The 15,081-nt window shown below is 34.9% G+C and overlaps 1 protein-coding gene across 2 annotated transcripts in view; it reads right to left on the reverse strand.

Annotated features, from left to right (window-relative positions):
- LOC108975070 (equilibrative nucleoside transporter 1-like) overlaps positions 1-6,546 on the reverse strand; it is a 97,966-nt gene extending 91,420 nt beyond the window's left edge. Inside the window, exon 1 of one of the 2 annotated variants that reach the window (XM_018943338.1) lies at positions 6,528-6,546. In XM_018943338.1, the coding sequence (XP_018798883.1) occupies positions 6,528-6,531 (4 nt within the window). In that variant the 5' untranslated portion in view covers positions 6,532-6,546. Of the gene's footprint in view, positions 1-2,235; positions 2,251-6,527 lie in introns of those variants that run through there. The other variant, XM_018943340.1, reaches the window with a different exon arrangement.
- Between the last annotated feature and the right edge of the window lie 8,535 nt (positions 6,547-15,081).

Here is a 15,081-nt window from a genome sequence, read left to right on the forward strand (position 1 = left end):
GATGCGCATAAATGGAATACTCGGGGATATTAGCCTTTCATCCAGACACGTTAAGTCTTGAAGACATTCCGGAATATCTGGAAACTCTAATCCTTCTGAGAGGYAGATATTTGGTATTTTACCTTGTTTGACGATCCGATAGCAGGTGCTACAAAAATTATATTTTTGGTCCGAAGGTGGAAACTTCGATGACAAGTAAAAAAACTTCTGTAGCATCTTCCAAATGCGTGAACTTTAATGAGGTCGGATGTTTTTCTAACATTTATATTTGGTGAGGGAACCAAGTGCCCCACAACACACGCACATTTCAGTAGGCCCTTTTTTATTAACAATGCGTCAAGGGTATCAAAGATGTTGACAGCTCGACGTTGACGTGCTTGTTCTTCTAGCAGTGCATCAGGAGAAAGTTCACGACTCTGATATTCCTCCTGGCTTGCCTTTCGCTCTCCAACTGACGATTTGCGGGATCCGACCTATGCAATCGAACTCTTTCCAACGTTGATTCCTGCTCGTTTGCAAGTTGTTGGCTGGTTTGCTGGCGTGTCACTCTTCTTTGAGAAGTATTTAAAATTTGTTCACGAATGCATCTCGTTGTGTTTCTTCTTCTCTGTTTATTGGATTCTGGCATCATACTATTTATATGTTCCGCGGTGTTGCGTTCCTGCTCCTCTGCTCCTCTGCTCTATACTCCGGATTTAAACGCCTATTTAAATGTTCCGCGGTGTTGCGTTCCTGCTCCTCTGCTCTATACTCCGGATTTAAACGCCTATTTAAATGTTCCGCAGTGTTGCGTTCCTGCTCCTCTGCTCTATACTCCGGATTTAAACGCCTACTTAAATGTTCCGCGGTGTTGCGTTCCTACTCCTCTGCAGGATGTGGAACGTGCAGATCTGTCCCGAATTCTCTCTGCATAACGGAACTCCAAATTTGAACTGCGTAATTGTGCAGTATAGACGGCGTTCCTCATTCGATTTATTTCCAAATTATAGCTATATTGTTGTCGGCTTCGATTCAAAGCATTGCGACGTCTTTGTTCCTGCGACTGCCTAGATACTCTTGGCATTTTATAAATTAATATAAAATATTTATACCAATAAAAAATATACAAAAAGATTAATAATAAATAAATAAAAATATATAAAAAAAAAATAATGTTTTTTTATAAAGGATTTTTTCRATAAATTKGATAGTCGCTKGTGTTGTTCTAAGTTTAAGCTSTAGGCGTAAACTGAAGTAATCCGTTGAGTTTACATTCTATTTATAAAATTTTTTAGTACCTTATATGTAAAGTCCTTCCTCCAGTTACACTTTACCTAACCTCCCAACTTTGTTTTCTACCTCCATTTTGTTTTGTAGGGTTTTCATACAGGACAATAATGTTTACAAAATTACCTTCTGCCTACCCACCAGTTTATTAGGGTTGAATAAATATGCCTAAAATTTCAATCATTCATATCTGGAAAAATTAGGGATTTATTTATTATATGACTAATTTTTTAATCATATTTCTGCTACTTATCTTATGTGCCATATATATTCTTGTCAAAAAAAATCTTCTATAAAAAAATTTTATGATATAATTGTCTGTTCTGTAAAATTTCCCTGAATACTGTATTCAACAAACAATTTTAGTGAAAATACTAAGGCATTAATTACAAAAGAGGCCTTGCACCTTTTTTTAAGAATTCAGTTTTACTTTCTACCCACCCATCGAACTACTTGTATGTTTAGTTCCTATCTACGTTAGTACCCAGGTTTTGTTTTATTCCTAAACATGAAGTTTTAAAACATGATACTTATGTTTAAAAAATTAATGCTCTATTATTATTAATATATGATAAAATATGCGTCTAGAAAAACTTGAAATTTAATTATTTTATGGCAAATTAAAAAAAAAATTATCCTTATTCTTATGTTATAATAATAACCAATTGTTTAGAATATATTATTTGTATAGTGGATAATTCTGATTACAATATAGAAAAAATAATGTAGAATATTAATAAGGTCCATTACACCTACAAACTGTATTACATTGCGGATAAAACTGATTTGCTGTTTAATGAAAAAAGTAATTCATGTCAAATCTTGTAATGATATTTAGCCAAAGTTGCCCATATACGAACTTGATTTTGATTTTTCTGTTTGTATGGCAGGTTTTGTTATCTGACCTTAAAAATTTCTTCAACTATTGTATTTTATCTTAAAATTTTTTTTCGAATATTATATAATTACCGTAAGCAGTAATCCATGTGAAATTTCGTAAAAATACCACGTCAAATGCGAAAGTTTGCCATACAAGCCCTTTACTCCGATCGCTCAGTTTGTATGGTAGCTGTATGCTATAGTTAACCGATCTGAACAATTTYTTCGGAGATTACCTTGTTGCCCTAGAAAATAATCTGCACCAAATTTGGTGAAGATAAATTGTCAAATGTCAAAGTCTTCCATACAAGAACTTGATTCCGAACGCTCAGTTTGTACGGTAGCTATATGCTACAGTTAACCGAACAATTTCTTCCGTTATTACATTGTTGCCCTAGAAAATAATCTATACCAAATTTGGTGAAGATACATATATGTTATAGTGGTCCGATATTGGCCGCTTCGACAAATGAGCAGCTTCTTGAAGGGAAAATGACGTTTGCAAAATTTCAAAAGGATAACTTAAAAACTGAGGGACTAGTTCGTATATATACAGACGGACGGACGGACTGAAGCTTTGTTTTAACATGAAAAGGGCTTTTCAATCGAATACGCATTTCGTCAAATTGTACAGCCAAATAATTAAGTCCTAAAAGCTTTAAAAAAATACAAAAAAAAAACCTTTTTAAACCAGTTATACAAAAAAAATTGTTTTTTTTTTTTTTTTTTTTTTTTTTTTTTTTTTTTTTTTTTTTTTTTTTTTTTTTTTTTCTGTTTGTTTTTTTTTGTTTTATGAGATTATCGAGTCATATTTGTAGTCAGTAAGTTGCACATTCTTTAAAAGGCGGTTGTGTAAAGTAGTTCAACGAAAATAGCTCAGAATAATTTCAAGAAAATATCAAACTTTAGATTGGAAATAGCATTTTAGTGTATGAAAAAGTGGCAAAAACTTAAAGTCTTATTAAGTACCTAGCATATATTTTATTTTGATAGCTATAGTAATACAGATCATCCCAGAAAAATCTCGAAGCAAAGCAAGTTTTAGAAGATATAAATAATATTGGCGAAAAGTTTTCAGAAATTAGTGAAGCTGAATTTTCTGAAAATGAAGATTTGCGACCAATATGCAAATAAAAATGAGTTTGATTCTACAGATACTGATGATGAAGAGGAAAATATTGTGAATGTATGTAGTGGCCGAAAAAGAATGAGATTACTCTCAAGTTCGGAAGAAAGTGAAGTAGAAATAAATGAAMAAAATGTTGCAATTGATGTATCTGTTTGGGAAGAAATACTAATAGGTGGCATACCTGGGAGAACACCACTTCATAACATTTTCAGGCAAGAAGTAGGCCCAACAGGATATTCRAAACGCCATATAATGAAAGGTAAATTTAATACTGCATTTACATTGATAATTGACCACCGAATTATGAACCATATAAGAACATGCACAATAGAAGATGCAAAGAGAGTGTTATGTTCCGATTGGAGTTTATCTAAAAAAAGTTAGATGCATTTATTGGAATTTTATATGCTTGAGCTGCACATGGAGCAAATAATCTGAATATTTCCTTTTTTTTTGTGGAATAACATATGGAGGCCTAAATTTTTCCTGAAACTATGAGCAGAAATAATTTTACCGAAATTCTTAGATTTATGCGATTTGATTAAAAAAAATCTGCGGATCCAACGTTTGAACACAAATAAATTCGCTATAGTATCTGCGATTTGGGATATTTTCATTGAGAACAGCCAAAACGGTTACAAACCGGGTGAAAATAATGGGTTGTCAAAAGTCTTGCGGTATTTTCGCTAGTTGGCGCTGAGAGCGCGTAGTTCTCGTTTCATTCGTCGCATCGGGTCATCGGTTCCTTTTTGGAAAGCTCATTTCACGCGTTAACACGTGTTTGACTGATTGTCATTTCTTTTAAGTCGTTCGTGAGTTATASCGTCGCAAACATGGAGCAAAATAAAGAGAAAATACGGCATATTTTACAGTATTACTACGACAAAGGCAAAACTGCATCTTATGGACCCGATACAGTTTCCATTTCCACCGCACAACGATGGTTTCAACGTTTTCGTTCTGGTATAAAGGTGGTCGAAGAGGCGTCACGCTCCGGAAGGCCTGTCATCGAAAATTGCGATAAATCGCTGAATTGGTCGAAAGAGACCGACATAGTAGCAGCCGTAGCATCGGTCAAGAGCTGGACATGAGTCATCAAAAAAAAATTTATGAACAATTGAAAATTCAATAAAAAATACCCATGACTTTTTTGACAACCTAATATAAACGAACAGCTATTTCCTAACAAGCCGGATAAATTTGGAATCAAATTTTGGTTACCATCGGACGTCGATAGTAAATACGTCATAAATGCACTYCCATATCTTGGAAAAGATGAATATAGGCCCTCTTCAGTACCACTCTCTGAATAGGTTGTACTCAAACTCATTGAGCCATTTACGTGTTGCGGAAGAACAGTGACCATGCAATGAGTCTCCGCATGACACTGACCACCTCTTTGCATGCCCAACCAACCCCACCCATCTAGGGGTGTTAGATTCCCTTTGGTCCGACTCCGTCGAAACAGCACGTTTCCTGGGCCTCCCGTTAGATGACATCGACGACAACACTGACAACCCTCACCATCCCAACGGGGACTGATAATCGTTACAACAACAACAACAACAACAACAACTTCTTCACAAGCAAACCCCTAGCAACACACCTCCTAGCCAAAAAAAACTACGTTAGTTGGAAGTATTCGGTCAAATAAAAGAGAATTTCCACTAATTGTGAAGCAAAAGATTTTCATCGAAAATTTTTACAACAGAGTACCAACAAAGTAAGCCAACAAAAAAAGTACTTTTACTTAGTTCTAAACATAAATTCGTTAAAGTAGAAAACAATGATAAACGTTTACCTGAAACTGTTTCATATTACAATAAAATCAATTTGGTGTAGACATGACCGATCAAATGGCAAGGAAATTTACTACAAAACCTAAATCTTGCAGATGGCCTCTCCAAGTTTTTTTCAATATCCTTGTTTTCGCTGGCATAAATGGCATAAACTTTGTACAAGCAATCTTCTTCTTCTTGATTGGCGTAGACACCGCTTACGCGATTATAGCCGAGTTAACAACAGCGCGCCAGTCGTTTCTTCTTTTCGCTACGTGGCGCTAATTMGATATTCCAAGTGCAGCCAGGTCCTTCTCCACTTGGTCCTTCCAACGGAGTGGAGGTCTTCCTTTTCCTCTGCTTCCCCCGGTGGGTACTGCGTCGAATACTTTCAGAGCTGGAGCGTTTTNGTCGAATACTTTCAGAGCTGGAGCGTTTTCGTCCATCCGGACAACATGACCTAGCCAGCGTAGCCGCTGTCTTTTAATTCGCTGAACTATGTCAATGTCRTCGTATATCTCGTACAGCTCATCGTTCCATCGAATGCGATATTCACCGTGGCCAACGCGCAAAGGACCATAAATCTTTCGCAGTACTTTTCTCTCGAAAACTCGCAACGTCGACTCATCAGTTGTTGTCATCGTCCAAGCCTCTGCACGATATAGCAGGACGGGTATTATGAGTGAATTATAGAGTTTGGTTTTTGTTTGTCGAGAGAGGACTTTGCTTCTCAATTGCCTACTCAGTCCGAAGTAGCACCTGTTGGCAAGAGTTATCTTGCGTTGGATTTCTAGGCTGACATTGTTGGATGGTGTACAAGCAATCGACAGGAGAAAATACCCGAGGCGCTGATTTTTACTCAAGCTATCATAAAAACTTGGCGCCGATTTTCGAGAAGTCTGCGAACAACCAAAACAAGAAAAAAATACGAAAGGATCGTTGCCTAAGTCTACTACAGATGCTTACAAACATATGAGATGTTAAATAGGATATTGTAAAGAAAATAAAACCAAAAAAATTTGCTCTAAATGTAAAAAATATGTTTGCGGAAAATATGTAAAAAATGCGATGAACTATGAATTAAAATTTTTTATTTTTTGCTTTTATAATAGAAATGATCAACATACTATATTGTTTAATTATAATAAATTTAATTTATATTTGTATTTCCTTCCTAACATCCATATTTTATACATTCAAGCATGAAACATACAGTCGGGTCATTTGACCCGCTATGGTAGAAATACGTATATATTAAGTCTTGGTATGATTAGTGTTAAAAAGTATTGTATAACGTATTTGGTTGTTTGTGAGAAATTTCGTAAAACTAAAAATAAAAAAATTAAAAAAATAACGTTAATTAAACTTAAAATCATAATGATCAAAATCATTAATGATCATAAATTCGAAATGGAAAATATTTAAAAATAATTTTTTTGTTTATAATTTAAAACTATYACTTAGTATGTACAAACCCATAGAAAGGTGGAAAATTTGTTTAGCTCGAAACTGGACGAACCAAGCTACATTTTTGAAATATTAAAATAAAATTAAAATCCAGGAAGTGTTTCGAACATAACGAGTCGATACAATTTACTACTCTTAGGAATATGCTGTTTTATCTTTTATTCACAACGCACAAATGTGATGTTCATAATAATTAAAAGCAGGTTGCACAACCATATCCATATGCTGCTTCTGCCCAAAGTTAAATTAATTTAAAATGCATTCTTGATAACTGCCGACAGCAAGGAAATGGAGAGTTTGTGGTAACGTTCATTCGTCTAAATAAAAAACAAAATAACTCCTCATTTAAACGAAATTATGAATCTGCAAAAAAATATTATTTAGAAGTCAATTTAAATATATTCGTTTTGATAATTAGATATAATAGGTTTGATTTTTCGTTTAAAAAATTTCAACTGTTTAATTACCTGTGAAATTTTCATTTTATAAGTTGGAAACACCAATGAAATTTCCACTGAAAATAGTTGAATAGAGTTTTATCGTAATACAAAAAAAGAGTTGGGATAATAAGAAATTTAATTGCTTTAACATCAATTCAACCGAGTGGAGTTGAAGACCGTAATAGGTGAATTAATACTTCGACAATGTTTGTTTACCACCTTAACGTTTAGCCCAAGCGTTAACACTTGATGGCAAAAAGAGAAGTGGTCGCCCTCACGTGGTGGAAAATGAGAGACTCAAAATGTCTTTTTCTTTTAACGGCTGACTAGTCTGAACACTTGTGTGTGAGCAAAAGATGATCCTTTCGAATAAAATTTTATACATCGCTCATTAAATAAAATTAACTTTGTTAAAAAATGTGTTATAGTTTAATTTGAATAATAGCCTRAACTTTTAACAGAATATATGGCAGAACTAAGTACTTATAAAAAAAATTATTTATTTACATGTTGACCCTCTTTGATTAATCAGTCAAAAACACAAAAAAAGTTTATTCAAAAATTTATATAAATTCGTTGATGAATAATTCCTCTCATCGTAAAAATCGCCAAATACACTTTACGCGATTCAGAAAGATAATTTGGCACAGATATCGCTGATAGTCATAATAATCTAGGAAAAAAAAAACTTTGACAAATATGTTTTCGGGCGAAATTAAAATAAAAAGTCTTTTGCCCACAGTCTCATATATAGATATATGAATTAAAAAGAAATATCTTGTAAATGATGAAGAAAAATKTATAAATTGATTTCAAAAAACTTTAGATGAGAGTTCACATGACAACATAATACTTGAACAAAGAAAAGAGGATTATCGATTGTATAGTAAAATAAAGTATAGTTAATTCTATTGATTTATTTCAACGAATGTCTTATACTAAATTAATCGAAATCTAAAGAAAGTATCATTACGTAGGTTGCCTTTTATATTTCAGCAACCCAAGCGTTGCAAAGTGGTAACTCACAACTTTATAGTAAAGTCTGACATTTTTGATAATTTACATACTCAGACCATTTTGACAACTTTCGACGTGAATTATCTCAGCAACAGTGCATTTATGAACTTAATTCAATTTTCGGCGTTGCAGCTCCATCAATGAATCCGGTGTATACGGCAATATTACGATTCTTTCGGCGCCGCGATTTGATGGTACGGATGGATAGAGGAGGTCCTCAGGAATAAAAAATGCCGTCTCAGACTCATAGTTTTCAAGATATTTCACTTTAAATCTCAAAAATTTGTAAAAACAATGCTCGTTATTTCACTATGTTTAGCCCACTTTTCACACATTTTTTAATTAATATATATTTAATTACACTGTACACATTCGTATATATCAAAAATTTACACTAATTGTATATTTTTTAAGAAAATAAATATACTTTAAAAACTATTTTGCATATTCCACGTTTTAAGAGATTTGTGTGTTTATGACAAATATGTAGCAGTGTTGTCATACTGTGTGTCCTGAAAATATAATCAAAAATCTGTTTCATATTTAGAGATATAAATGGAAGAACTTATTGCAGAAAGTAGTTTGACACAAAAGACCTATGATCATACCTGTGTTGGACCGATCAGGCCGCCAGTGCAGAAAGTAATTCGACACAAAGGAATATTATTTTTTATCTTTATTTATCAAATAACATAAGATACAAAAACCATTTGTACCATTTTCTCTATATATGTTATTTGTTTAATAGTTTTTTCAAAACACAATATGTGGCAACACTGGTATTTGTCATAACATGTAAAGAAAAACAAAACAAAATAAGAGTGAATTGCATATAATATTGTGGAACTTTAAAGTGAAATATCTCGAAAACTATGAGTTTGAGGACGGTATATGTGTGTGCATTTTTTAATCCTGAGGACCTCCTATACCATCAAATCGCGGCGCCGAAAGAATCGTAATCGTGCCGTGAATACAATCGAAGATTCCACACGGATTTTGTGAAGGTCGCTCTAAAGCAGTTGTAGTTGCGGAAACMATTGTTGCTGTGCACAAACCGTTATTGCAAGGTCGTCATGTGACCTATCGTGAGATTGAGACAACTATAGGCATGAATAGAACTACCATACATTCAATACTTCACAAGGATTTGATTCTAGGAAATCGTCAAGTTGGATCCCGTACAATTTGTGAAGTCCTCAAAAAATTTTCGTGTCGATCGGTTAAGAGAACTGTAAAAAAATACGATAGCCGTGCTTCGAACACATCTATGACAACGTGTCAGGTCGTGAATCGTAGATTTATACGTGGGCCGAAAGTAGTCAGCAGTCGATTCTATGTTTCCTAATGAACCGGATCCAAAAAAGCTTTTCGCGAAAGACCGGACATATCGCAACCATACCGCTACAATAACGCAATGCAGTAAACTCTGTGTGATACACAACTATTTTATTTGCCAGTTGTCATTCAAGATCAGGAAAGCCAACCCCCAAAGACGGATTTCTCCGCCGTTCCCACGATAGTCAGGTCTACGGAAACGGGAACGGACCCGGATTTTTATCCGGCCAAGGACTGTCAACTCGGCAGAATTTCTGCCGTTACAACAACAACAACAACGGATTTCTCCATGATTATTTGTTTTGCCAGACCGACTTGACTACACTTACCTCTTTCGTACTAAAATTTAAAATTTCCTATGACTCCCTTATTGTAGCTCAAGTTGAAAGGGTAATAAGCTAGTTTTTATTACCATATGAAGAAACAGCTGTTAAAACACATGTGTGTACAAGCCGTATTTGACGCTTTAATTGTGTTTATATGGAAAGTTTTGAATTGTGAAAATAAAAATTCTATTGCTTAATTTTCACTTCAAGATATGAAGTAATCGACTACGAAAAATCTAAAAATCAACATTTTCATATTATCTTGCTAGTTCCTGCTAGTTTTTCATTTTCTTGCTATTTCATTACTTCGCTCTTTATGAGAGTAACTTACAATCTTCTTCTTCTTGACAGATGCTAGTCGAAATTGGACTATAACTTTTAAAGCCATAAGATATTGGACATGTGTGTCGATGGCTGACTTTTTTCTAAAAAAAATTGGATATATGAAATATATTATTTTGAGATTTCAATGCTAAATGTGTGAGATATCTCAATGAAACTCAGCGTAATTTCTTTTATGCAAAAAAATCGGATAAGTATTCTTCAGCCCCCACATATCGAATATGAAAATTTCAATCTTCCATAAAGATATATAACTGGATATTTGTCAATATTTTGGCTTAAGTTTTCTGTTTTTTGTTTTAGAATAATTTTTCATTATTAGAAATAACATCATTTTCTTTCCAAATTATACAAATCTACACATTTATTGTGGACAATTTTTTGAAATATCTATGGCATATGAAACAAATACTGATAGTAAATCTCATCATGTCATAAACCGTAGTAAACGAACTACCATCGTATTTGAAGTAAATGTTAAAACATTCATCGAAGACCTTCCCCTAACCAGTATATACGATATCATCATCGAACTTCCAGGTGACTTTATACCGCATATAACAGACAATATGTTAAAAGTTCGATCTTTCCTCTTTCCAACAAGGGGTTGGGAGGGGGGATAGCCCGACCCTGTATTTCTCCATAAACGAAACTTAACCGGCGCGATACTAAACAATCCCCAAAAGCAATCGTATGGTAATCTTAATTATAATGAAAYAAAATTTAAAAAGAGTCCAAGTAAGTCYTCAACGTTTCTGGAAATAATTGATCAAGTGTTTTATATTGGAAAATGTCAGTGCGCAAAGACACTGCTTTGCTACGATACACCTCATTTCGACATGACGTGCGATAGGTTTGGAATCGGTAATAGGGTTGCTTCTTTTTTGGCCACATCGCTTTTCAAAGATATTGACTTTAAAGATGAAAATGGGGAACTAATAATTATGAACAAATCTAAAGTCTCACGTGAAAGAAAGAAATGTAGGGATTCTCTTYGAAGAAAGCAACGCAATGACTGTGATCTGGTAGCCTTCTCCTTTGATGGCCGAAAAAACAACTCTCTGACGAGCGAAGAAGAAAMTGAAAGATATCATCCGAGAATGGTAAAAGAACCACATTTAGTGGTTCTTAAAGAGCCTGAGAGCAGATTGATSGTTACGTAGAAATCGACGCCGAGGACGCTAAAACTAAACAGAGGCGATTGTGCGAGTTCCTTATAGAAAAAAATATGTCTTTTGACATATGGAGTGATGGAGAAGCAACAAACACAGGTTCTGAAAATGTAATATAATATTAATACACTTTAATGCACTTCCACTTCGTCACTTGTTCTCCGCATTGGAAAAGTCCACTACAAGCGGATCGCGCACAGCTAGTGGGATAATAACAAAGCAAATCGAAACATGCGAGCAGATGGCGTTAAGCAAAAAATTGTTTTAAAGAGCCTAACATGTATATTTTGATCTGAGCTAAATCAATAAAATCTCTCTRTGGGCTATACCCGACTTAGAGGCCATTTCGTTGGGAGCATATCTCCCATTCCTGAAAACACGCTATCGACTGACGTTCAGTATTTGTATCGAATGACAAATGTAGTTTGTGATGGTTTCTGCCCCGAAAATTTAGCCAGTATGAAACCGGGACAAATTGTGCACTCTCGATAACTAACAAAGGCAAGTAGACTCTTACGTTTATACGTGACAACTAGTTCACCATCAGCGAATTTGAAAACTTTGGCAACTTACATAATGAAAGTTTACGAACCGATGTATTAACATTAAGTTGTACAACTCAGTTGTATACGGGAGTCTCTTGTTTTTTAAATTTATACAGTCCACGCGATATTTACCACCAACGCTGCGAGAAATTGTTAACACTGTAATCCAAAGTAATTATACTTCGCTCATCCTGAAAATATCTTACTGATAATGCTTATGATAAGAGAAAAGATGTTCGCGAAAGAGCCATAAAAAAGATATTACATTATCGTGATAAAATTTGTAATCCGACTAATCTAAGGGTTTATGACAAAAAGCACGCAATACATTTTGAATGCGCAGACTACTTTGATCTGGTTGACCTAGACGATGACAGTGTTTTGTCCGAGAATCCATTCTCAGCAAACATTCCATAGAAACACTTGTTGCAGTTTATTGAGTCTGATGATCCGCCGCCGACTGATCCAGGGATTCAATTTCATACCTAAGCAACTGATCGTTGTGTACAGCTTCTGGCAACAGTTTCAAGACGCGCTATTGCAAAGAATAGAGACGATATCATGGCCGTCACTATAGAAAGTTGTACTTCAACACTACGCATGGAATCCAAAAAAGACTTTAAAACCTAAAAAAACTAAAACTAGATACGATTTCCAGTCATCAGCAAAAAAATCACTACAAAAATATTAAAATTTTTGAAAACTTAATTACAATAATAAAATTTTATTTTCGATCCACCGTATTTTCAACAATTTTAGAAGCACAAACTTTCGTTATAATCGAAGAAACCAAGCACAATTGTCGGATCGCTTCTTATGAAAGCATAGGTTTTTGAGTACAATTTAATAAGTATGACCTCAAAATCTATAGTCTCTCTACGCGAACTGAGAACTAATTTTAGACAATTGCTTTATTGGTAAAACTTTCTTAGAATTATCTGTAGTTTTCGTTTTTGCTAGCCGCTTTGTTGGTTTTTTCCACTCATACAAATCGACCAGGCCTAGTATATATTACTAGAATCATACCACATAACTTAACCATTGTCTAATTTGCCCTTCATTATACCGATCATATTACCTATGTATGCAGTACCGTAAAACTGTACGCACTCAATTTAMTTATGATAGTTCGAAATGTCAAAGAACAAAGCACTCTGTTGTGTTCGTACATAATAATTTAGTAAAAATCCGTAGTAAATACATGCTTTCAGTTACTTGACTTTTTGATTACTTAATGGATGTCTTAAAACGCGTTTTCGAATATATGAAGAAAAATATTGAAACGTCGAACATTGCTTAAAATTGAAAAAAATAGAACAAATATTTAACTCTCAACAAAACGTTTTATAAAAACTTTAACTTTATAAAAAAGTTTAACTAWWCCCATTATAATAATTGATGTATTGTGGAAACTTTAAGGCATATTTGYMWTAAATTAGGCTACTCACATGAAAATACAGTTTAATTTATATTTCCAGCAATCATATATGTACATCCATACTATATAACATACTCCAGCCATGAATACCATATATACGTATGTATAAATTGTATATGTATACAATGTTATTGATATATACATATACATATGTGATATTCATARTCGGAGTATGTTATTTAATCTTTGTGAAGTTTTCATATACCGCTTATCTTAGATAATATTTCACAAATAAATGTATAATACACACTCGAAGTAGTGGTTTACAATACAATATTATTATTAGAATTAGCTTCACATGTATGCCTTTGTACCAGACTTTTTATAAAAAATTACGACATACCATCGATCCAGAAATAATCGAACGATAAGAAAAAATTAAAAAAAAATTTTTAGTGTGAAAATAAGCAAAATCGCAGTACAAAAAACTTTGCAGAAATATTGTATTCAAGTCATTCCCTCTCACATTCAAAAATAATCGAAATTGGAAAATATTTTTCAAGCCCCTGATATCGAATATATGGACCTCTGTTCCTATGGCTGACTTTTYCCCCTACAAAATCGTTTATGGGAGTAGTGGACTTTATGTGTTGCCAAAAATTACTTAATGGTAATATGCATACGTGTCATCATTATTTGCTCCATGTTAATAAATGGGAGGATAAATGGACAACGAATCGGAAGATCGTCACAATAAAACGCATATTATGTTCTAGTTAACAATGCATGTTGATATACATACATATACATGGCCAATCTAATACGAAAGTATATAATCTTCACAAAGTATCAGAAATGAAAAATGACAAAAATACAACTCAAAAATACAACCCTTCGAATTGTACACTAGTCCATAGGTAACCGTGATGTAGTTGTTTTAACGGTTATCTAATCCCCGTTAGGGTGATAAGGGTCATTTGCGCTGTCGACGAGGTCATCTAACAGGAGGCCCAGGAAGCGTGCTGTTGCAACGGGGTCGTTCCAAAGGGAGGAGGGTGTTAGATGAGTAGGGTTTGTGGCGGTCAGTACCTGCGGAAAGTCAGTTGTGAAGTCCGGTCGGCGTACTGTACGACGTCGTCAAGGAAAAACCTTTTGATGCTGCTAGGAGGTGGTTCCCGCTCCAAGTAGATGGCTGCAAGGGTGATTCCTACTTAAATATCCTAGCAGGAACTGTTTGGAGAGGAGTTCATTATGCTCCTTTAYAGGAAGCATAAGCGTCTCACTGTGGAGGTGTTCTATGGGAGACAGCAAAAGGCGTCCCGTGGTGGTGCTTAGTGCAGTATTCTATCAAGTYTGAAGTTTCCTCATCTGCGTTCTACTGCATCCAGGCGACCATATTGGTGCTGCGTAGTTAAGGACCGGCCGGCCGATTGCCTYGTAAGTTGTCAACAACGTTTCTTTGTCTTTTCCCCATGTGCTGCCGGCTAGCGACTTGAGGATCTTGTTGCGGCACTGTACTTTGACAATAATCGTGGAGAGGAGAGAAGGAGAATAGACTATCGAAGGTTACGCCTAAAATCTTAGGGTTACTGGCAGTCGGAATTTYGACGCCATCGACTACAATATTGAACTCAAGTCTATACTCCTTCGTCCAGTTCGTAAATATGGTCGCTGTGGATTTGGTGTAGGAAAGTATGAGGTATCGTGCAGTGAGGAAACGAGAAAGGTCGGAGAGGTAGTTGCTTACCTTCCAACACATGCCATCGATTCCATTATCCGACGTCAATATCGTGCAGTCATCTGCSGACTAGGTTATATAAACCCCCTCTGGTGGTTGTGGGAGTTTCGAGATGTATAAGTTAAACAATAGCGGGGAGAGGACCCCACCCTGCGGAACCCCSTGTTTCATTCTTCTCAGTTTAGATGTTTCACCTCGAAATTTTCCAACGCTACGAGGATCGTTCTGTCACAGGGTGGTTTTTGGTTGAGGCCTCGAACTATCTGAGC

The sequence above is a fragment of the Bactrocera latifrons genome, unplaced genomic scaffold, assembly GCF_001853355.1.
Source record: "Bactrocera latifrons isolate USDA-ARS-PBARC rearing strain unplaced genomic scaffold, ASM185335v1 scaffold_603, whole genome shotgun sequence".
Lineage (NCBI taxonomy): Eukaryota > Metazoa > Arthropoda > Insecta > Diptera > Tephritidae > Bactrocera > Bactrocera latifrons.